Source organism: Rhinoderma darwinii, chromosome 2 (genome assembly GCF_050947455.1).
Source record: "Rhinoderma darwinii isolate aRhiDar2 chromosome 2, aRhiDar2.hap1, whole genome shotgun sequence".
Classification (NCBI taxonomy): domain Eukaryota; kingdom Metazoa; phylum Chordata; class Amphibia; order Anura; family Rhinodermatidae; genus Rhinoderma; species Rhinoderma darwinii.
Window position 1 is genome coordinate 42,872,708 of NC_134688.1, and position 25,159 is coordinate 42,897,866.

A 25,159-nucleotide genomic window follows, 5' to 3' on the forward strand; every position below is an offset into this window, starting at 1 on the left:
CTTTCTACTTTTGCAGAGCTTATTAATAAATTCAACTTACCAACTAGTGATTTATAGAAATATGTTCGTGTTCGCCATTTCTTAATAAATAAAAGCAGTGAACCCCTTCCTTCTAAATCACTCTATGAATCCTATTTTTTTCAGTATTCCAAAACTGCGAAGGGGGTCTCCAGAGCATATATGGCTATTCTGGATATATTACAACAGACTAATCTCCAGTGTGTTAGGAGGTGGGAATCTGATCTATCCTTACCTCAGGATAGTGTAGACTGGGAATCTACCTTTTCGTTGGCCTCCCAACTGTCCAACTCTACTCATCACCTAGAAACCACTAGAAAGGTGCTATATAGATGGTACCTGACGCCCCATCGCCTCTCCTTAATATATCCTACTTCTTCCAATACTTGCTGGAGATGCGGAGTGGCAGTGGGGACTCTTAAACATATTTTCTGGTACTGTCCGGCTATACGGACTTTTTGGGTCAAGATAGACAAACTCCTGTCGACTGTTCTACAATTCCCACTAGTTACTACTCCCGCCTTAGCTCTGCTTCATGTAGGGTTGGCTGATTTCCACTCTCATGATAAGTCAATTATTTTTCATGTACTATGCTCTGCAAAAACTCTTGTAGCCAAATATTGGAAGAAAACCTCCACTCCTACATTAACTGAGGTAATTCAGTATGTTAATCTCACCTGTATTATGGAAAGAACGATAATCCTACAAAGATCTCAGGTTTCACAATGTCTCCAATGGGACAAATGGACGTCCTCTAGATACTATGTGGATTCTCTACATACTTAAACTTCCACATATTGTAGTGTCTATGCTCTTGCAAGCTGAGTTGTTTTGTTTTGTTCTGTTTAAGTTCGGTTTTTATCATTTCCTTTTCAAAATATTGATCGAGAATCTACTTAACCTGAGTAGGCATATACATTGCTTTTCAGTGTAATTTACCCCCATTACAGTGAATGGTGCATTACTTTACACATGTGTCAATCATTTATGGGTTGGTACCTTTTGTCTATGTTCAGAATTTGTATTATATATTCTCTACTTTGTATTCCTTCTGTGAGGGATAACATGTTACAAAACTGTATAGGCACATTGTATATGCCAAACGTTTGTATGTGATATATGATTCTTCTGTCAATAAAAAACGTATGTTTTTAAAAAAAAAAAGCTCCTCCTCGCATTTTGCGAGGCGTCTTTAATGGCCGATCATTTGAGCTGTTCTTCATTGAATTAAATGAAAAACGGCTCAAATTACGTCCAAAGAAGTGTCCTGCACTTCTTTGACGAGGCAGTCATTTTACGCGTCGTCGTTTGACAGCTGTCAAACGACGACGCGTAAATGACCGGTCGTCGGCACAGTACGTCGGCAAACCCATTCAAATGGGCAGATGTTTGCCGACGTATTGGAGCCATATTTTCAGGCGTAAATCGAGGCATAATACGCCTCGTTTACGCCTGAAAATAGGTCGTGTGAACCCAGCCTTAGTTTGAGGCAGACCGTAAATTTGAGCTTTCCTGTTCAGTTTCTAATGGAGTGTCCCATGGTGCGTCGAGATGTTTTAAGAAAGGAAGGGGGAGGAGAGGGGCAACAGGTAGCCATGGGAGTGTTGCCGGTGAGGTTGGAAGAGATGCTACCATATCTAAATAGGTAGCCTGATATAGAGAAGGTTTCCGTATCCCCCCCCCCCCCCTTCCCATGCTGTTCCGGTTTCGTTGTGTAATTTAAAATCTGCGCGGGACTTCCCAATGCTTGTGTCCGAGAAATTGGGTAAAGAGGTGGGGCTGGGTACAATGGCGGGCCTCTTTTTGTCCTCCCCTTTCATGAACTTGGTAGTTTGTCCATTAGGTGTTGTCCCCAAAAAAGAACCAAATAAATTCCGTCTTATTCATCATCTGTCACATCCCAAGGGGTTTTCAGTGAATGATGGGATTGATCCTGCGCTTTTGTTCCGTGGTATATACCTCTTTTGACGCGGCAGTTGCGTGGGTTCGGCTGTATGGGAGGGGGGCCCTTATGGCAAAAACGGACATGGAGTCAGCTTTTCATTTGCCTCCGGTGCACCCTGATAGAATTTGGCTGTTGCCAGGAGGGTGCGTATTTTGTGGATAGATGTCTTCCGAAGGGCTGCTCCATTTCCTGTGCAAATTTTGAAGCCTTCAGTTCGTTCATGGAATGGGTGATTTGTGACGTGGCTGGTATTGCCTCCATCATCCATTACTTGGACGATTTCCTTTGTATTGGTCCGGAGGGGGTCACCTGTTTGCTGAAACCGGTTAGCTACAGCAGAGTGGGTGGCTGGGCGTTTTGGTGTACCCCCCATGCCTGATAAGACGGAGGGTCCGAGGTCTGTCTTGGTATTTTTGGGAATGACTATTTATTCAAAGAGCATGGAATGCCGGCTCCCCCAGGAGAAATTGGATGATTTGAAGATGCTGGTGGACAGGGCGTGCCATTTACGTAAGGTTACGTTGCAGGATTTGTAATCTCTACTGGAGAAGCTTAATTTCGCTTGCTGAATTATTGCTATGGCCCAGGTTTTCTGTAGGCGATTGACGAGGGCTATGGCGGGAGTGAGGGTTCCCCATCATTTTATTAGATTGTCTCGGGAACATTGCGAGGATCTGAAGGTGTGGTGCGACTTCCTGGGTCAATATAATGGGAGGTCGATTATCACGTCGCCGGTGGTTGAGAACGTTGATTGGAATTTATTCTCGGACGTGTCTGGGAGTGTGACCTGTTGCGGGGGTCAGTGGTGTATGGGCCAGCGGCCTTCTGAGTGGGTGGAGGGGGGTTTAGTGCGTAAACTGGCCTTTTTTGAACTGTTCCCCATTGTGGTGTCTGTGTCTATTTGGGGGGACCGATTTAGGAATAAGAAGGTGCATTTCCATTGTGACAACATGGGGGTGGTGATGGCAATTAATAATGTTTTGGCGTCATCTACCCCCGTTGTCTATTTGTTGCGTCATTTGGTCTTGGTTTGTCTGTCACTTAATGCTTGGGTTACTGCTGTTCACGTCCCAGGAGTGGATAACTCAATTGCGGATTCTCTTTCTCGCTTGCAGTGGGAACGGTTTCAGCAGTTGACTCCGGAGGCGGATGCGACGGGGCTCCAATGCCCTAAGCACTTGTGGGATCTGGTCTGCAGGGAGTGAATCGGCTGATCCGTTCTTCATTGGCTCCGGGGACGTGGATCGCTTATGAGGCAGCGTGGCGGGATTGGGAGGCTTGGTTAACTTCTTTGGATGGAGTTGTTTCATATGGGGATCTAGTGGTGGCTTTGTTGGCATTCCTGAGTCATATGTCGGCTGCGGGTTGCGAAGATTAATCGATTTTGTGGCTACCCTGGCTTTTGGATTTAAATGGAGAGGCGAAAGGGATGCCACAAAGGAATACCTGGTCGGCCAGGCCCTGAGGGGGTGTAGAAGGGGGCAGGTGGTGCCTGATAGGGCGCGCCCGGTGTTGTTCTCCTTGTTGGAAAAGTTGGGGGTTGCTGTGGATGGGGTGTGCACGTCTAAGTATGAGGCTGTTTTGTTCCGGCTGGCGTTTTCTTGGGCTTTTTTCAGGGGGGCTCCGGGTGGGGGAATTGGTGTCCCCCAGTGGGGTTCGGCTGGGTGGGTTAATGGCTGACGACGTGGTGCTCCTGGGTGACAGCGTAGAGTTCTGGATTCGTCGTTCAAAAACTGATCAAGGGGGCAAGGGGTGACGGATGGTTTTAATGGAAGTTGGAGGCGCGGTTATGTGTCCTGTTGGCACCCTTGGGTCTTATTTTATCGAAGGTCGGTTCGTGGGTGGGCCCTTGTTGTGACATAGGGATGATACGTTTTTGTCGCGGTATCACTTTACCATGGTTTTTTGTAAATGTTGGTCTTGATGGCAAGGCTTTTGCACCGCATTCCTTACGCATAGAGGCCGCCCCAGAGGTGGTGGGATGGGCTCTTGGGCCTGATGCAGAGCGTCGTATAGGGAATCCCAACGTTTCCAGTTGTATGTTCGCCCTCACCTTGTGTAATCACGGGGGCAAGTTTTAGTGTGGGGTGGGGTGTGTGTATGTTCGTTTTTCTCCTTGTATTTATGCTTTGTGGGGGGGTGGTTCGTGGCAGTTTTTTTTAATTTGCTGATATCCCTGTTTTGTTTTTTTTTAGATTCCTCTCTGTGTCTGATCTGTTTTTTTGGGCACTCCTATGTCCATTGGGGTGCTTTGGGGGCCGACGTTCGTCCGGACAGGCGACAGCTTGGTTTTTCCAGGTCAACGGCTACTTTGCATTGGCTTGGATTCCGAGGCATGTCTTGGGGTAGGGTCCTCTCTGAGTTTCAACGTTGTGCAATGTTAGACCGAGCACCTGATGTGATGGTTCTTCATGTTGGGCGGAATGTTGATTAGGGACATTAAGAATGACTTGCTTCGGTTGTGGGCGATCTTTCCTCGTGTGATTGAATGTGGTGTGGTCAGTGATGGTGCATCGTAGATCATGGAGATCGGTTAGGTCACTGGTCGGGAAAAACAAGGCTCGTGTGATAGTGAATCGGGCTGTGTTTGCGTTTGTGGTGAGGAATGCTGGAGTGTTTTTGAGTCATTATGTTTTCGAGGATGGCACAGGTAATTTTTGGTTGGCGGATGGGGTGCATTTGAACGCGGTGGGAATTGATTTGTGGGCATGGAGGATTCAGGAGGGAATCGAGTGTGCCATTTTGTTAAGGGGGAACTTGCATACTTGAGGTGGTCAAGGTATGATCATTGTGGCGGGTTTGGGGGGGGGGGGGTCCTTGGAGTTGGTTAAAATTGGTGGGGGAGGGATTCATACTGGTGATGGTCCCACCCAGATTATATATTATGGGGATCTGGCTTATATGGGCTCGTGCTGGGTGGGGTCCCGAGAAGCAAAATAGATACATTTCAGCCATCTGCGGTTTGCACGGGCCCCTGAGCCTGTGGTAGGACGGCTGGGGGTAAAATAGAGATATGGGCAGAGTGGCGCCAGATCCTTCTTATTAGCTCCAAGGACCTTCCCAATTTTTTCCGTATGGCGTGTATATATATATTTTTTTCATGTGAATGATTTTTGTATGGGGGGTCTGCGTGAAAAGGTTATGAAGTTATTGTTATTTATTTTGTATTTACTGGTATTTATTATCAAGAGTTTTTTCTGTTGTTTTGTTAATAAAATGGTTGCTGTGGCCATTACATTCCAGCTCTAAGTCTCCGTGTCATCATTGGTTTAGAGAAGATAAGGGGTATCTTAAGGGGAGTTGGTGTTACCACAGTAATTTCATTGTTTAAGGGGAACAGAACCGCACTCTGTTTATCCCCGGTCATGTGGATAGGTAATAATTGTTGGTTCTGGGAATAAACCTTTTAGGCTTCGTTCACATCTGCATCAGGGCTCCGTTCCGACGTTCCACCTGAGCTTTCCGTCGGAACGGAGCCCTGACTGACACAAACTGAAACCAGTCGACTACGCTATTTACTCCGTCAAAACGACGGAACCCGACGGAACCCCTGCACAACTGAGACAAACGGAAAACATTGGCACCGGATCCGTCACCATTGAAATCAATGGTGATGGAAATGGAAACCTCTGGTTTCAGTTTGTGTCAGTCAGGGCTCCGTTCCGACAGAAAGCTCAGATGGAACGTCGGAACGGAGCCCTAACGCAGATCTGAACGAAGCCTTAGTCAGTAATGACACTGTAGCTGTTTTATTATTTAAGGTACCAGCAATGACAAACATCATTAATGGGGTTCTATTCTATAATGAAATTGTGCCCCAGGAGCTGGAAATATGAAGGGTGTCTAAAATAAGAATGCAACCCATCCTGATCCCAGTCTGTGGTGCACCATTTCCTTATAGTGTAGGAGCTATATAAGACATTGGTCATGTTCCACTATGTACTCACATCTTTCTCATCCATTCAATTTTCCTTTGTTTATGCTTTTTCACTACCTCCTGTTTCCTCTGCAGTTTGCTGTGGTTGAATGGTGACCTCTTCTTGTTATCAGCCGCAGTCACTTCATCTAAACTGTCAGCCAGCTGGGGAGATAGAGAAAGGATTAGTAACAATGTGTGTAGATGGAGCATAGATGTGTATTACCAGGGTCGGCCTTAGGATAGATGGCGCCCCGTGCAAAATTATCTTTCGACGCCCCATCCCATCATAAAAAAAATGCCCCATAAAAAAATTATAATGCCCCTGTAATGGCAGGAAGGAGGTGAAGGGAAAGTGAGCCCTAATCTACCCACCGCCCTGTCCCTGCCTACTTGCAACGACCCGCCCTAGGCGACGGGGTACAACTGGGCGGCGGTCCCTACGCTGTCTAAGTGCACGGGAGAACAAACAGGGAACACGCAAGGGAAGGGGCAGTAGCCACGGAACGCCGCGAGGAAACGGAGCGGTGAATGAGTAGTCAGGACCAGGATGAAGTGGAGTATACCAAAGTGAGCACGGAGAAGGAAGCAAGCCAGGGGCAAAGCAAAGCAGGTTAAGCGGAACTGCAGCAAGGCAGAAGCACGGCAGAAGCAGGCTGGAGCAAGCAGCAGTGAGGCCAGGAATCCAGAAGAATTACAAGCACTGAGGAAGAGAACACGGCAGGTAATAAAGGACAGGGGGCGGAGCTAACTCCGACTGACCAGGCCGCGATAGGCTCTCCCACTCCTGAGCCTGCCACCGTGGTTGGTGGGAGATGGTGTCAGTCGAACAGGTCTGGCCTCAGGTGTGGATTGATTAATCCCAGGAGTATACCTAGACGTAGTACCTGGCAGATCCCTAACAGTACTCCCCCTTTTATGAGGGGCCACCGGACCCTTACTAAGAGGACCCGGTTTAGTAGGGAAGAGAAGGTGGAACCTCCTGATCAATACCCCAGCGTGAACATCACGGGCAGGTACCCAAGTCCTCTCCTCCGGCCCGTATCCTCTCCAATGGACCAGGTACTGGAGGGAGCCCTGGACCATCCTACTGTCCATAATCTTGGCCACCTCGAATTCCACCCCCTCAGGGGTGAGAACGGGAACAGGAGGTTTCCTCGAGGGGGACCAGGACGGGGAGCAGCGTTTAAGGAGGGAGGCATGGAAGACGTCATGTATGCGAAAGGATGGGGGCAGCTCCAGACGGAAGGATACAGGGTTGAGGACTTCAATGACCTTATAAGGTCCAATAAATCGGGGAGCAAACTTCCTGGACGGGACCTTAAGGCGCAAGTTCCTGGACGACAACCAGACCAAATCCCCGACGACAAACCGGGGGTTAGCAGAACGTCTACTATCCGCCTGAATCTTTTGTGCGCTCTGGGACGCCTCTAGGTTCTTCTGAACCTGGGCCCAGACAGTGCACAGTTCCCGATGAACATCCTCTACCTCAGGATTATTGGAACAACCAGGGGAAACGGAGGAGAACCTTGGGTTAAACCCGAAATTACAGAAAAACGGGGAGACCCCTGACGAGTTACTGACCCGGTTATTCAGGGAAAATTCAGCAAGGGGAAGGAATGAGACCCAATCGAATTGACAGTCAGAGATGAAACACCTTAAATATTGTTCCAGGGATTGGTTAGTCCTTTCCGTTTGGCCATTAGTTTCGGGATGGAAGGCGGAGGAGAAGGACAGATCAATCTCCAACTTTTTACAAAAAGCTCTCCAAAATAAGGAAACAAATTGTACCCCTCTGTCAGAAACGATATTGACTGGGGCCCCATGGAGACGCAGGATGTGTTTCACAAACAAAGAAGCTAATGTCTTGGCGTTAGGTAGCTTCTTAAGGGGCACAAAGTGGCACATCTTGCTGAAGCGGTCTACTACCACCCACACCACCGACTTGCCCTGAGATGGAGGCAAATCGGTGATAAAATCCATGGAGATATGGGTCCAAGGTCTCTGGGGAATGGGCAAGGAACGTAGTAGGCCCGCAGGTCGGGACCTAGGGGTTTTGGACCTAGCGCAAACCTCACAAGCGGCGACGTAAGCACTAACGTCTTTAGGCAACCCAGGCCACCAATAGTTTCTGGTAATGAGGTGTTTGGTGCCCAAGATGCCAGGATGACCAGATAGAGCGGAGTCATGGTTTTCCCTGAGTACCCTTAGCCGGTATTGCAGGGGAACAAACAGTTTGTCCCCAGGGACGTTCCCGGGAGCTGCACCCTGATCAGTCGCGATATCAGAAGCTAAATCAGAATCCGTGGCAGAAACGATTATACCAGGGGGTAAAATACAAGCAGGATCCTTCTCGGAAGGAGGATTGGCCATGAAACTACGTGACAGAGCATCAGCCTTAATATTCTTGGACCCAGCCCTATAGGTAACCAAGAAATGAAATCTGGTAAAGAATAGTGCCCACCGAGCTTGTCTAGGATTAAGCCTCCGGGCCGATTCTAGGAAAACCAGATTCTTGTGATCCGTAAGGACCGTTACCTGGTGTCTGGCCCCCTCCAGGAAGTGCCGCCACTCTTCAAAAGCCCATTTAATGGCTAGAAGTTCGCGGTTGCCAATATCATAGTTACTCTCCGTGGGCGAAAACTTCCTAGAGAAGTAAGCACAGGGGCGGAGATGGGTGAGGGAGCTGGTACCCTGGGACAAGACGGCCCCCACTCCCACCTCGGATGCGTCAACCTCCACAATAAATGGCTCCTCTTGGTTGGGCTGAATCAGCACGGGGGCCGAGATAAAGCACTTCTTGAGGGTCTCAAAGGCCTGGACGGCCTCAAGGGGCCAATGGAGGACATCAGCACCCTTGCGAGTAAGGTCCGTAAGAGGCTTAGCAACGACCGAGAAGTTGGCAATAAATCTCCTGTAATAGTTGGCGAACCCTAAAAAACACTGTAACGCCTTAAGGGAGGCAGGTTGGACCCATTCCGCCACAGCCTGAACCTTGGCAGGGTCCATGCGGAATTCATAAGGAGTGAGGATTTGCCCTAAAAATGGTATCTCCTGTACCCCAAAGACACATTTTTCAGTCTTAGCAAACAGATTATTCTCCCGAAGGACCTGGAGCACCTTCCTGACATGCTCCACGTGGGAGGACCAGTCCTTGGAAAACACCAGTATGTCATCAAGGTACACAACAAGAAAATTACCCAGGTAATCTCTCAGGATTTCATTAATAAAATTCTGGAAGACAGCAGGGGCATTACACAACCCAAAGGGCATGACCAGGTATTCGAAATGACCCTCGGGTGTGTTGAACGCAGTTTTCCACTCATCCCGCTCTTTGATGCGGATAAGGTTATATGCCCCCCGTAGATCGAACTTAGAAAACCATTGGGCTCCCTGAACCTGATTAAAAAGATCCGGAATCAAAGGAAGTGGGTACTGGTTCCTTACGGTGACCTTATTCAGGTTACGATAATCAATGCACGGCCTAAGACCACCATCCTTCTTCCCCGCGAAGAAGAAGCCAGCACCTACAGGAGAAGTCGAGGGGCGAATGAAACCCTTGACCAGGCATTCTTGGATATACACCCTCATAGCTTCACGTTCAGGACATGAAAGATTAAAGGGGTTTTCCAATCCTTTTTTTTTTTTTTTAAATCAATGCAATGTTCCTCTATTAATATATTAGTGCACTCTGACTATCTTTTTCTTGATAATAAATGGTTTTAGTAACATTACTCCCTATTGTTTACCTTGAGAGGTTTGTTTTGCTCAGTAAGTTCATTCCTCTTCTCTTCCTGTGTTTCTCCTCCCTGCATGCACTGCTCTAGTCCCAGCATGCAATGTGCATGCAGCAGTGCACTTGCTCCGCCTACTACACCCAGCTCTACTAACTTCTGCAATCTCAGTCTTCATTTTGGTGCTCTCATTCTATTACTGATAGCACAAGCTGAAATTACTGGATATCTGCGTTTTTAACCTCTTAACGCCGAAGGGCGGATATATCAGTCCTCTGCAGCTGCTAGTTCGCGCAGGAGGAGGGATATATCCGTCCTGTGGTGGCGCGGGTACTGCCAGTGTACCCACACGATCAGCGGCAGGAGCACGGCTGTTATACACAGCCTGGCTCCTGCTGCAACTGCCGGAATCGAAGCGCGCTCCGATTCCGGCAGTTTAACCCATTAAATGTCGCTGTCAATAGTGACAGCGGCATCTAATGTGTTTGACAGAGGGAGGGAGCTCCCTCTGTTTTATACTGACAGGCAATAATGCTTTGGTATACGAAGTATACCAAAGCATTATATATGCGATCGGCACATCGCATAGTGAAGTCCCATGGTGGGACTAAAAAAAAAATGTCAATCCGTTAAATAAAGTTGGTGAAAAAACAAAAAAAAAATTACAGTGAAAATCAAATAAAACTACTTTTTTTTGCCCAAAAAGTGGTTTTTTTAAAGTAAAAGTGTCAAAACAAATCACACATACACATATATGGTATCCCCGCGATCGTAACCACTTGAACAATAAAATTAACACATTAATTAAACCGCTGGATGAACGGCGTCCAAAAAAACAACGGCAAAATTCGCTCTTTTCTCCCATTCCCACCATAAAAAATTAAATAAAAATTAATCTAAGTCCTATGTACCCCAAAATAGTACTAATGAAAACTACACATTGTCCCGCAAAAATCAAGCCCACGTACGGCCACATAGACGGAAAAATAAAACCGTTACGGCTCTTGGAACGCGGCGATGCAAAAACAAGTAATTTTTTTCTAAAAGGGTTTTTATTGTGCAAACGTAGGAAAACATATAAAACCTTTACATATTTGGTATCCCCGTAACCGTGCCGAGCCATAGAATAAAGTTAACATGTTATTTACGCTGCATAGTAAACGGCGTAAATTTATAATGTGAAAAACAATGCTGGAATAGCTGCTTATTTTCAATTCTCTCCTAAAATAAAGTTAATAAAAGTTAATCGATATATTATAAGCATCTAAAAATGGTGCAATTACAAAATACAACTCGTCCCGCAAAAAACAAGCCCTTATACGGCTATGTTGACGGAATAAAAAAAAAGTTACGACTCTTGGAATGTGACCGTGAAAAAAACAAAAATAATCCTTGGTCATTAACGTGCAAAATGGCAAGGTCATTAAGGGGTTAAACGGTTTGAAGAGGTCTTCTGGTACCAAAACAGTGGAAACCCCCAAAAGGTGCCCCCATTTTGGAAACTAGACCCCTTGAGGAATTCATTGTAGTTTTCTTGGGGTGCATGCGGCTTTTTGATCAGTTTTTATTCTATTTTTAAGTGGCGTGGTGACTAAAAAAACAGCAATTCTACTATTGTTTTTTTATTCTATTTTTGTTACAGCGTCACCGTGCGCTATAAATGACATATTCACTTTATTCTGCGGGGCGATACGATTAGGGCTCATTTACACGAGCGTGTTATACGTCCGTGCAACGCGCGTCGCAGGGACCTATGTTAGTCTATGGGGCCGTGCAGCCAGGTGCGTGATTTTCACGCAGCGTATGTGCGCTGCGTGAAACGCACGACGTCCTATATTTGTGCGCTGTTCGCACATCACGCACCCATTGAAGTCAATGGGTGTGTGAAAACCACGCATGTCGCACGGAAGCAATTCCGTGGCACGCGCGTGATTCGCGCAACAGCACTGTAAAGGATGAATGAAAACAGAAAAGCACCACGTTCTTTTCTGTTTACAAACATCCAAACGGAGTGTCATAATGATGGCGGCTGCGCGAAAACCAGGCAGCCGCGCATCATAAAGGGCTGACACACGGAGCTGTTAATTGCCTTTTGCGCACGCAAAACGCCGCGCTTTTTGCTTGCACAAAATGCACACGCTCGTGTAAACTCGGCCTTACGGTGACACCAGATGTTTATAGTTCTTTTATGTCTTATGGCGTTTGCACAATAAAATACGTTTTGTAAAAAATCATTCACTTTTTGTGTTACCTTATTCTAAGAGCAAGGACTTTATTATTTTTCCATCAATAAAGTCGTGCGAGGACTTATTTTTTGCGTAACGAACTGTAGTTTCGATCAGGACCATTTTTAGGTACATGCGACTTTTTGATCTATTTTTAATAAATTTTTTGGGAGGTGAAGTGACCAAACAATTGAGATTTTGGTACGGTTTATTATTATTTTCTTTTACGGCGTTCACCGTGCGGGATAAATAACGAAATAATTTTGTAGTTCAGGCCGTTACGGACGCGGCGATACCAATTATGTATATTTTATTTATTTATATATTTTTATTAATAAAAAAGGACTGATAAGGGAAAAAAAGGGGATTTTTTTTAACTTTTATTTTCTTATTTTTACACATCTTTTTTTTTAACTTTATTACTTTGTCCCACAAGGGGACTTGAGGGCAGGAGGCCCTGATCGCTATTCTAATACTCTGCACTACATGCGTAGTGCAGTGTATTAGAACTGTCAGCTATTCACTGACAGCAAGCATAGTGGGTCCTGACTTTGTCAGGACCCATTAGGCTTCCGTCGATGGCATAGCCGGACGCCATTGTTTGGTGTCCGGTTGCCATAGTAACCATCGCCGGCCGCTATCGTGTAGCAGGCCGGCGATGGTAACAAAAAGCCGCGATCTCTATTGAACGCGGCTTTTAAGGGGTTAGACAGCGGGGACACAGCGATCGGTCCCCGCTGTAGGAGCTGCGGCAGCTGCTGTACGAGACAGCAGCTGTCACAGCTCCTGCACCTGTCGGGAAGACGGCCGAAACGGCCGTTATTCCCGCAACTTCGTATTCCGTCCGTAATTTATAAGGGGTTATAATTTCACAGAGCATGCGCGGTGGAGTGTGTTAACCACGCAAGCTCTGAGATAAAGAAGCACGTGGTACGGTTACGTCATTTGTGACGTAACCGTACAGTGTGAAAGCCGGAAACCGGAAGCAAGGCAGAAGACTAAATGGACGGGTCTGCACAGGAAGTGCAGATTTTGCTTCACTAAGGGGGCGGTGACAGAGGAGGATATACGACGCTACAGCCATCTGATGAAACGTAAGTACATTGTAAAGTTATATCATTTTCATTGTTTTATTTAAATAAATGTAATTTTTTAGTTCCGGAATACCCCTTTAAATATCCTACCCTTAGGAAGCTTGGTACCAGGCACCAAATCGATGGCGCAATCGTAATCTCTATGGGGGGGCAACACCTCGGAGGCCTCCTTAGAAAACACATCGGCGAAGTCCTGAACAAACTCAGGAAGCGTGTTTACCTCCTCCCGGGGAGAAATAGAGTTAACAGAAAGACATGACATAAGACATTCATTACCCCATTTGGTGAGATCCCCAGTATTCCAATCAAATGTGGGATTATGCAACTGCAACCAGGGAAGACCTAATACCAGATCAGACGATAATCCCTGCATCACCAGTACAGAGCACTGCTCCAAATGCATGGAGCCAACCAGGAGTTCAAAAACAGGAGTATGCTGAGTAAAATAACCATTAGCAAGGGGAGTTGAGTCGATACCTACTACAGGGATAGGATAAGGTAAATCAATAAAAGGCATCTTTAGAGACATAGCAAATTCCACAGACATGATATTAGCAGATGAGCCAGAATCCACGAAAGCACTGCCCGTGGCAGACCGGCCAGCAAACGAGACCTGAAAGGGAAGCAAAATTTTATTGCGTTTCACATTAACGGGAAATACCTGTGCGCCCAAGTGACCTCCCCGATGATCACTTAGGCGCGGAAGTTTTCCGGCTTCTTATTCTTGCGCCTGGGACAGGTGTTCAGTAGATGCTTGTCGTCCCCACAGTAGAAGCAGAGACCATTCATTCTGCGAAACTCCCTACGTTGTCGAGGGGACATGGAGGCCCCGAGTTGCATAGGTACCTCCGAGTCCTCCGTGGAGGGGCGAGGAGACGGGACCTCGGGGGGGATCGCAGAAAAGTCAGAGGGGAGCACATTGAAGCGTTCAAGCTGACGTTCCCTGAGACGTCGGTCAAGTCGTACTGCTAGGGCCATAACCTGGTCAAGGGAGTCAGAAGAGGGGTAGCTAACCAGCAGATCCTTCAGGGCGTCAGATAATCCTAACCTAAACTGGCACCTTAGGGCCGGATCGTTCCACCGAGAAGCTACGCACCACTTTCTAAAATCAGAACAGTATTCCTCAACCGGTCTCCTACCCTGACGTAAGGTCACCAGCTGACTCTCGGCTAAAGCAGTCCTGTCAGTCTCGTCGTAAATGAGTCCGAGGGCAGAGAAAAAACGATCAACAGAGGAAAGTTCAGGGGCGTCAGGAGCCAAGGAGAAGGCCCACTCTTGGGGACCTTCCTGGAGTCGGGATATGATGATACCCACCCGCTGGTTCTCGGAACCTGAGGAGTGGGGTTTTAGGCGGAAATACAGTCTGCAACTCTCCCGGAAGGAGAGAAACGTCTTACGGTCCCCTGAGAACCGGTCAGGTAACTTGAGGTCGGGTTCTAGAGGTGAGGTGAGGGGTACTACTAAGGCAGCGTCACCCTGGTTGACCCTCTGGGCCAGGGCCTGGACCTGTAGGGAGAGGCCCTGCATCTGCTGGGTCAGGGTCTCAAGGGGGTCCATGATAGCGTCAGCGTAGGAGAAATGGTAGACTAGGTAGGGGCTTGTAATTATGTAATGGCAGGAAGGAGGTGAAGGGAAAGTGAGCCCTAATCTACCCACCGCCCTGTCCCTGCCTACTTGCAACGACCCGCCCTAGGCGACGGGGTACAACTGGGCGGCGGTCCCTACGCTGTCTAAGTGCACGGGAGAACAAACAGGGAACACGCAAGGGAAGGGGCAGTAGCCACGGAACGCCGCGAGGAAACGGAGCGGTGAATGAGTAGTCAGGACCAGGATGAAGTGGAGTATACCAAAGTGAGCACGGAGAAGGAAGCAAGCCAGGGGCAAAGCAAAGCAGGTTAAGCGGAACTGCAGCAAGGCAGAAGCAGGCTGGAGCAAGCAGCAGTGAGGCCAGGAATCCAGAAGAATTACAAGCACTGAGGAAGAGAACACGGCAGGTAATAAAGGACAGGGGGCGGAGCTAACTCCGACTGACCAGGCCGCGATAGGCTCTCCCACTCCTGAGCCTGCCACCCTGGTTGGTGGGAGATGGTGTCAGTCGAACAGGTCTGGCCTCAGGTGTGGATTGATTAATCCCAGGAGTATACCTAGACGTAGTACCTGGCAGATCCCTAACAGCCCCCCCACAGTATAGTGCCCCCACACAGTATAATGCCCCTTTAGTGCCCCCCATAGAGTAAAATAATAATATTTAATAATATAATACATTATAACCCCTTCAAGGACACAGTATTTTATCCTCTAATTGTGTCCACACAGTATTATGGCCCTATGTGCCACACACAATATATTGCCCCCTACACAGTATAATGTCCGCTTAGTGTCCCCCACACAGTATAATGCCCCCTCCCCTGGCTGCCACACACAGCCCCCGCCCTTGTAGATAGTGCCTCCCTGTAGACAGTGCCATAATCCCCCACCTCCTCCTTGTAGATCGTGCCATACAGCCCCCACCTCCCCCTTGTAGACAGTGCCCCCCCCCCCAAAAAAAAAATCATACTCAGATAGGCCCCGTTCCCACGACGAACTAAGCTGCTCTACGACAGGATCCTTGCGTAGGCCGGCGTGATCCTGTAGCCTACCTTGTAGGTAGTGCCACACAGCCCCCTTGTAGGCAGTGCCACACAGCCCCCTTACAGGTAGTGCCAAACAGCCCACAGCCCCCTTGTAGATAGCACTCCCCCCCTTCCTGTAGATAGCGCCACTGTAGCTCCCTGAAGGAGGACGGAGCGCTCGATGCAACTCCTGAAGCGGAATCCCTGTCCACAGCGTTGCTGTCTCTGTGACCCGGAATTCCACTCCAGGAGAAGACCCTGTCGTCTGTGTCCATTTATGGATAGTGACATCACTGGCTTCTCCTGGAGTGGAATCCCGGTCGCAGACGCTGTGGACGGGGATTCTGTTTCAGGAGTTGCCCCTGATGTCACTGTCCATATATGGACAGAGACATCGAGCGCTCCGTCCAGGTGCGGACTCCCCGGCCACACAGGGATACCGCTCCTTCAGAGAGCTGCAGTGGCGCTAGTAGTTAACAGAGCAGGGAGATACCTCCTTGCTCTGCTATACTGGCATCGCTACCGCCGTAGCAGCCGCTGGGAGAAGAAACGCCCAATGTAAAGGATCTGCCAGACACAACTTCTGTGTCGACGCCCATAGTTAATCAGTCTGCACCTGCTTCTATGTCTGTGAGACTGACTCCATCTTCCACCACCCAGGATGGCAGGCTTAGGAGTGGGAGAGCCTATCACAGCCTATCCAGACGGAGCTAGCTCCCGCCCTCTGTCTATTTATATCTGCCTTTCCTGTTCCTCCATTGCTTGTGATTCTTCTCTGCTGGTTTCCTGGCCCTTCTGCAGCTTCTTGAACTACTGATCCTCTGCTTGTGATTGACCTTGGCTTTACTGACCACTCTTCTGCTCTGCGTTTTTGTACCTCGCTCATCTCCTGGTTTGACTCGGCTCGTTCACTTCGCTTGTTGCTCACGGTGTCCCCGTGGGCAGCTTCCCCATTTCCCTGGCTTCTTTGTACCCTTGTCTGTTTGTCTGTCGTGCACCTATTGAGTGTAGGGACCGTCGCCCAGTTGTACCCAGTCGCCTAGGGCGGGTCGTTGCAAGTAGGCAGGGACTGAGTGGCGGGTAGATTAGGGCTCACATGTCTGTCTCCCTACCCCGACATTACACCCAAGCAGAAAGGCGGCTGATGAGTCGCCGAGCCCAGGCGCTTCTGAAACAAGCAGGGAAAGGGAGCCAGCGCAGCACCCCTTTCCACCTGCTGGAGTGATGCGCCCTGTGCAATGGCACAGGTTGCACACCCCTAAGGCCGGCCCTGTGTTCAACTAATATATGAAGGGATATGTATGTGTCTGTGTGTATATACACTACCGTTCAAAAGTTTGGAGTCACCCAGACAATTTTATGTTTTCCATGAAAACCCACACATTTATCAAATGAGTTGCAAAATGACTAGAAAATATAGTCAAGACATTGACAAGGTTAGAAATAATGATTTTTATTTGAAATAATAATTTTCTCCTTCAAACTTTGCTTTCGTCAAAGAATGCTCCATTTGCAGCAATTACAGCATTGCAGACCTTTGGCATTCTAGCTGTTAATTTGCTGAGGTAATTGGGAGAAATTTCACCCCATGCTTCCAGAAGCCCCTCCCACAAGTTGGATTGGCTTGATGGGCACTTCTTGCGTACCATACGGTCAAGCTGCTCCCACAACAGCTCTATGGGGTTGAGATCTGGTGACTGCGCTGGCCACTCCATTACAGATAGAATACCAGCTGCCTGCTTCTTCCCTAAATAGTTCTTGCATAATTTGGAGGTGTGCTTTGGGTCATTGTCCTGTTGTAGGATGAAATTGGCTCCAATCAAGCGCTGTCCACAGGGTATGGCATGGCGTTGCAAAATGGAGTGATAGCCTTCCTTATTCAAAATCCCTTTTACCTTGTACAAATCTCCCACTTTACCAGCACCAAAGCAACCCCAGACCATCACATTACCTCCACCATGCTTGGCAGATGGCGTCAGGCACTCTTCCAGCATCTTTTCAGTTGTTCTGCGTCTCACAAATGTTCTTCTGTGTGATCCAAACACCTCAAACTTCGATTCGTCTGTCCATAACTCTTTTTTCCAATCTTCCTCTGTCCAATGTCTGTGTGCTTTTGCCCATATTAATCTTTTCCTTTTATTAGCCAGTCTCAGATATGGCTTTTTCTTTGCCACTCTGCCCTGAAGGCCAGCATCCCGGAGTCGCGTCTTCACTGTAGACGTTGACACTGGCGTTTTGCGGGTACTATTTAATGAAGCTGCCAGTTGAGGACCTGTGAGGCGTCTATTTCTCAAACTAGAGACTCTAATGTACTTGTCTTGTTGCTCAGTTGTGCAGCGGGGCCTCCCACTTCTCTTTCTACTCTGGTTAGAGCCTGTTTGTGCTGTCCTCTGAAGGGAGTAGTACACACCGTTGTAGGAAATCTTCAGTTTCTTGGCACTTTCTCGCATGGAATAGCCTTCATTTCTAAGAACAAGAATAGACTGTCGAGTTTCACATGAAAGCTCTCTTTTTCTAGCCATTTTGAGAGTTTAATCAAACCCACAAATGTAATACTCCAGATTCTCAACTAGCTCAAAGGAAGGTCAGTTTTATAGCTCCTCTAAACAGCAAAACTGTTTACAGCGGTGCTAACATAATTGCACAAGGGTTTTCAAGTGTTTTCTAATCATCCATTAGCCTTCTAACACAGTTAGCAAACACAATGTACCATTAGAACACTGGAGTGATGGTTGCTGGAAATGGGCCTCTATACACCTATGTAGATATTGCATTAAAAACCAGACGTTTGCAGCTAGAATAGTCATTTAGCACATTAACAATGTATAGAGTGTATTTCTGATTAATTTAATGTTATCTTCATTGAAAAAAACTGTGCTTTTCTTGCAAAAATAAGGAAGTTTCTAAGTGACCCTAAACTTTTGAACGGTAGTGTATATATAATATTCAAATTCCTTAAGTCAGTTAGCCAGATGTTCTTTGGACCAGAGGTGTAGCTAGGTACTCCAACACCCGGAGCAAAGATTCAGATTGACACCCCCCCCCCAACTTCTTTCCCGACATTTCCTTCCCCCTCAACAAGGTGTCATTTTTTTCACAATTTTTTTAATGTAACTCGAGTATTAAACCATTTCTACATTTTACAAGCAATATAGTTATATAAGCTAGTTTAACATAACAATAAGTTAAAAGAAAATAAATTAGAGACAACACACAGCCCCCTGTAGATAGCTCCACACACAGCACACCCTGTAGATAGCTCAACACACAGCTCCCTCTTGTAGATAGTGCCACACACAGCCCCCTTGGTAGATATTGCGCACAGCACTCCCTTGTACTTAGTGCCACACCCCCCTTGTACTTATTGCCACACTGCCCCCCCTTGTACTTAGTGCCACACTACCCCCCTCACACTTAGTGCCATACTGCCCCCCTTTGTACTTAGTGTCACACAACACCCTTCCCCCTTGTACATAGTGCCACACAACCCCCCTCCCCCTTGTACTTAGTGCCACAAAACTCCCCTTGTACTTAGTGCCACACAAACCCTCCCCCCTTGTACTGCGTGCCGCACAACCCCCCTTCCCACCTTTCCTTAGTGCCACACAACCCCATCCCCTTGTACTTAGTGCCACTGAACCCCCCCTCTCCTTGTGCTTAGTGCCACTGAACCCCCTCCTCCTTGTAATTAGTGCCACACTGGCCCCTCGTACTTAGTGCCACACAACCCCCCCTCCCCCTTGTACATAGTGCCACACAACCCACCTCACCCTTGTACTTAGTGTTACACATCCCCTCCCCCTTGTACTCTGTGCCACACAAGCCCCGTCCCCCCTTGTGCTTAGTGCCACTGAACCCCTCCCCCTTGTGCTTCGTGCCACTGAACCCCTCTCCTCCTTGCACATAGTGCCCCACTGCTGCCATAGCGGAGAGCAGTAGCGGCAGCCTACCGCTAACACTCTGCGCTCCGCCTGACGTGGCTCACAGTTAGGAGGAGGCAGGAGTTCTTGCGGCGGCGTTCTGACTGGGGTCGGTGACGGCCTGGGAGTGGACAAGTCCAGTCACCTGACCTCATGTCACTGACGTGAGGTTAGGTGACCGGTCAGGTGACTGGACTGGTCCATTCCCGGGTCGGCACCGACCCAGCCAGAACGCCACTGGAAGACCTACTGCCTCCTCCTCACGCTGATAACTGCTACAGCCGTCCAGCATACAGGGCACCTGTCAGCAGTGATCAGCTGTTTTTTTACAGCTGCTCTGCGGTGCCCCCTCTTCCCTACCTTAGAGTTGTGCACGGGGCACATATCCCACCTGCCCACCCTCAACTACGCCCCTGCTTTGGACTACTGAATATTTTCATAATTCTGTACTTAACCGGGTTGTCTCCCGTTCTTAATTTCTATTCATACAAAACCTTTTTCAACAGGGTTCTGACTCTGGAAATCTACTATGTTGTTCTTGGTGATCTAGTGACATAGATCGGCTATAAATGAGACCAACATGATTCCATAATATTGGTTTAATGGTCTGTTCATACTAGCGTCATGTTTTCCTTTTAAAACAAAGCCATGACAGCCATGATTGATCAGTTTTTAAATGGATCTTTAGTCTTGCAAATGGTTCCTTAGTCGTATCCAGTTCCCTGTATCCTGTGCTGTATTTGTTCCTGTGCCCTCTCTAGTGTTGGAGTCCTGTTGCGCCATCGGCTATGCCTGCTGTCTAACACCACGTCTGGTGTCATCTGCCACGCCTGGTACCTCCTGCCACGTTTTGCATCACCTGCTGTCAAAGTACCATCTGCGCCCAAGCCCCTGCTACTGTCTGGACTATTACAGGTACCCTTGTGCTTGGACTTTGTATAGACTTGGTACATTGTTGCTTGGCCAGGTGATACCCCGCTGCGCGGTGTGGCCTAGTGGGTCCACATACCCACAGATCGTGACAGCTAATATATCTGTGAGCAATGTCTGAAACAATTCTATGTTATTTGTTGTTGAGATAAATGTTTTTTATTTAGTCTCTCTTGCTACGGAGAATATAGATGAATATTTACCTTATTTTGTGTGATAAGGAGCCGATCATCCTTGGAAGTCTTAGAGAATTACTATGTTTACTATAAGAGAGGGGGTAATCTGACTCCCAGCATCTATGATGTGGTATATTTTGGGAACTTATGGTTTTGAAACGCCTCCTGAGCCTATGATTGGTTCAGGACAAAACATATTGTCATTATATGATATTGGTTAAATGAAATCCTTAATTAACATTATATTGTAAACATTATAAACGATTGGCTGGAATCAAGCTGCTCCTACATCGAAAGATATTATTGTAATGGTTTGATGAATAAACGCCAGAGAAGGATTTTGAGCATACAAGCAACGAATCTGTGTCTCTTCTCTCCGATAGATCGATAAAACATGATTGGCACCTGGATAAAATCACTGGAGGGCGGGTATCAGTTTACGTACCCATTACAAATTTCAGTCTAATATATTTTGGCTCAGTTGTTGCATCAACAGACACTTCAATAATTAATGAAGTATTTGTCATTGTCTTTTAGGAGCTTTAATTTGGGTAACGACCAACATCTAAAGATCAAAACTTTTAAACCTTTATCTGTGTAATATGAAAATATAAATAACGTGCCTTGCTGCACTTGTGTAAATCCTTATTTACAGGTTCCATGGGTGATAGCGCCACTGCCCCACTTTGTTCTGCTGATAATGGGGGTCCTAGCGGTCAGCCCCCACTGATCACACATTGATGGCCTATCCTAAGGATAAGCCAAACAATTTCAAAACCTAGAAAATTCCTTTAGGGAAAACAGCTAATACCTTAAAAAACAGAGAGTGATTGAGAAGTCAGCTCTTTGTAAGTTTATATGTTCACCATGGACTTCAGTTACTCTTCCTATGGAATTGGCCCCAGCGTGTTGACGTGTCTGCAAATTTATTATTGTGAGTTAACATTTAGTAAGAATTAACCCAATGTGGTTACTAACCCTGAGTGTCAGGAGTCTCCACCCGTTGTTCTCCATTCTAGAGTACCATCCGCTGCGGTCTTGTTCGGGGATCACCCCATGATTGTGGATTTGTCTTGGCAGCAGTTGTTTCATAGATTGCTTGGTGTAATCCTTGGGGCTATTCGCACACATATCCACAATTGGCCGATGAGTAAACAGCTTGTAATATATGTTGGGTGGAAATTTTGTCTGCATATAGAAAGGAAATACTGAATTATTGTTACATATCAATCTTATGGAAATGTATGAAAATTGTATCTGTGTTCGAAGAACGTAAAGTGTCTTTCCAACATGAAAACAGTAACAGATATGTCTCCTGCACAGTGAGAAGAATATTGGGGGCAGAGATAGCTATATGGGGTGCCAAGGTAGTAATCACACCCAACCCTAGTGGCTGAGGGGGCCCATAGGCCCTCTGCCACGCAAGAGGACACTAATATTATAAATGGCACATGGTAGGTGGGGGACCCTGCTATAGATTTGGTATTGGAAACCCAGGAGCTTTAAGTTGCACCTCTGATCTCCCTTAATTGCCAAGGAGAGTTGACAGGGCGGGAGTAAGAATCCAGGAGAAATTGGGTATAAGCACAGATGTGTAGACTCTGTACTCAGCTAGCTGACAGACATATTATTCCCATGGGAGCTAATATGGCCGACAGGAAATAGCTTCCTCCTGTTTAAAAAAAACTAAAGCTGGCCATACACATTAGATGTACATATGTTGGCCGACCCTGCTGATTTTGACGGGACCATCCAACCACCTAATGAGTATGGCGGTGTCCCGACTATCCGCCAACAGCAGATGTCGGGGGAGAGAAGGGTCGGGCATGTTGAATTTGAACATGCCCAATCCTTTTGTTCGTTATTAAATAAGCGGATGCCGGACGAGGAATAGCTGTCGGCCAAACGCTAGCTATCTAAAATGTAAGGCCAACCTATGATGTCAGGAGCACAATAGATGAGCTTACAATTGAAAGATTTGATTTAGAAGGTAACGGACCTTTTATACGGACTGATGATCAGGGGAAGGGACCACTTATCTACGATCATCGGCCTGTGTAAACGGACCCAGTGATCAGCCAACAAAGGAGCAAATGCAAAATTGCATAAAAATCATCTTGATCGACAGCGCATCTCCCTGTGTAAATAGGGGATGTGCTGCCAACAATTATGCAAACTCTATGGGGACTAATGATCTGGTTCGTCCCCTTACAGTACAATGATTGCTCCATGTAAATGATGCTATCGGGTGCCGATTGATGTGCTATATTGTTTCTGCCGATGTAGAAGGACCCTAGAGGCCAACTGAAGTTATTTTATTGGGTTTGGTGTTAAACTCATTGGCATCAGGGTTTTTTTTTGTAGTAGTTAGAAATGTGATAAATGAAGGTTAAGAATAATCACATATAGTAGAAGACATACAGTTGGTTGTGATAATTGTAGGGCAGGATAAGGCCACCACCAACAAAGAAGGTGGTCAACCAACTGAAATCATATCTGGTATACCAGGGAAATGAGATAACGGATCACACAGAGAATATTATCTTATCTGGACTTTACACAACCAGATTAATATATTGAACTGCTGCTCTTAGATCCTGGAACAACTGAGAAAATTACAGAAGAGCAGTCTATCATTACAGGCAGTTGTTATTATTATTACCAGAGGTACCAGAAATGTCTATTACTTAACCCCTTAAGGACACGGCCAATTTTAGCCTTGAGGACAGAGCAATTTTTTTTAAATTTCCCTCTTTGCATCCCGACGCTCATAACGCTTTTATTTTTTGTACGACGTGGTTGTATGAGACTTTGTTTTTTGCGGGACGAGTTGTACTTTATGTACGTACCATTTTTTGGTACAAATACATTATCGTTTAATTTCTATAAATTTTTAATTAGATTAAAATGCAGAAAAAAAGCAGTTGTGCAGCAGTTTTAATATTTATTTTTTTACACAATACACCGATCATCATAAATAATGTTATACATTTGTTGTACAGGTTGTTACGGTCGTGGCGATACCAAATATGTCTATATTATTTTATGTTTTGGGACTTATATTTTAAAAAGTTGATTTATTATAAAAAATGTATGTTTCTGTGTATTTTATTTACTTTTTATTTATTTATTTACCATTATTTATTTTTTACATTCATTTAACTTTTTTTTTTAATCCCATAAAGGGATTTATCATTTTGATTTTTATTTTGTAACTGCAATGTACTGGCATAGATCTATATGCCAGTACATTAGCCTGTTACTGATCGTACACAGGCAGTTGTTAGGGCATACCTCAGTATGTATGAGGAAATATGTATCAGGAAATATGTTCAGACAGCCCTGGGGTCCTTCACTGGACCCTGGGCTGTCTGGCCATATGAGTTGTGGGCTTTGATCGCGTCACAGTTATTTTCTGTGACGCGATCAATGTGCAGTCTCCTCTCCTTGAACGCCGCGATCAGCTGTCATCGCGGCGTTCAAAGGGTTAACAGCGGAGAGAAGATGTTTCTCTCCTCTCCGCTGTCAGAGCGGGGCCGTGGCTGTGTATTACAGCCGTTGCCCCGCTCTCGATCGCACACACAGAGACGGCACAGACGGCTGTCACACAGGACGAGTATGCTCGTCCTAATGCGCGAAGTGCTCGCTGCTCAGGACGAGCATACTCGTCCTGTGTCGGCAACCAGTTAAAGTGGAAGTCCGCTTTTTACGCCATGTAGATTTTAGGTCTATTGTGCTTTGCTGGTTAATTTCTTAATATATCTTTATAGTGATTAGAGCTTAATTTTTCTGATACAAAGCTCCAAATCTACTGAACAGCTATAGAGTTAAATTATACAATTCTTGTCATGGTAGATTGTATGCCGAGATTACTTGGTTTGAAATGTGTAATGTTTACATGTTTGATGTTTACTTAGGTGCATAAATAAAAAGAGATTTGCAAAAAGATAAAATTATACAATTCTGACTGCTTGTAGCCAACACTAGGGGGAGCTCATGAGCTTACTGAAATAAAAAATAAAACAGTATGCAGTAACTCACAAGCACCCCCTAGTGGTGGCTGCCACCAGACAGAATTTTATCATTTAATTTTGTGAGTATTCAGGGGATTTGGAGGTCTGTATCAGAAAAACGTTCCTCCGACCATCATGAAGATATATTTAGAAATGATTTAGCACAGAATTTTTAAGTAATTTATAGAAACAAAATGGTGTTCAATAGTGGATATTCACTTTCAGTAATGTAAATTAAAGCAATAAAAGTCCTTAAGTACCAATTATGCCATACAGCCCATGGGTGAGACTGGCCCAAAAGAGAATCCTATGGGGGCACAGTTTCTAAGTCAATAATGAGGACTAGTCCGAACACAAGCAAAAAGGTCAAGCAGGAGGTAATTCCGTCTGAAGCGGAGGTCAATTGCTGGCCAGAGGAATAAAACTTAAAGGGGATCTCCCATAAAACACTTACGGCATATAAACAAACCATGGGATCAGTAGGAGTCCTGAGAACAGTTAATAAAGCACGCTCAGTTCTCATTCTGGGAGGAAAAGTGATAATGTTTTGTTGTAATGTGCACCTATTGATAGTTG

At 46.3% G+C, this 25,159-nt stretch overlaps 1 protein-coding gene across 2 annotated transcripts in view; it reads right to left on the bottom strand.

Annotated features, from left to right (window-relative positions):
• The window catches only part of C2H11orf65 (chromosome 2 C11orf65 homolog), a 110,844-nt gene that overhangs the window by 43,837 nt on the left and 41,848 nt on the right, over positions 1–25,159 (bottom strand). For both annotated transcript variants that reach the window (XM_075851595.1, XM_075851594.1), the window contains exons 5-6: positions 21,549–21,758; positions 5,911–6,044 (exon numbers count right to left, since the gene is read on the bottom strand). In XM_075851595.1, coding sequence (XP_075707710.1) covers positions 5,911–6,044; positions 21,549–21,758 — 344 coding nt within the window. The remainder of the gene's footprint in view (positions 1–5,910; positions 6,045–21,548; positions 21,759–25,159) is intronic.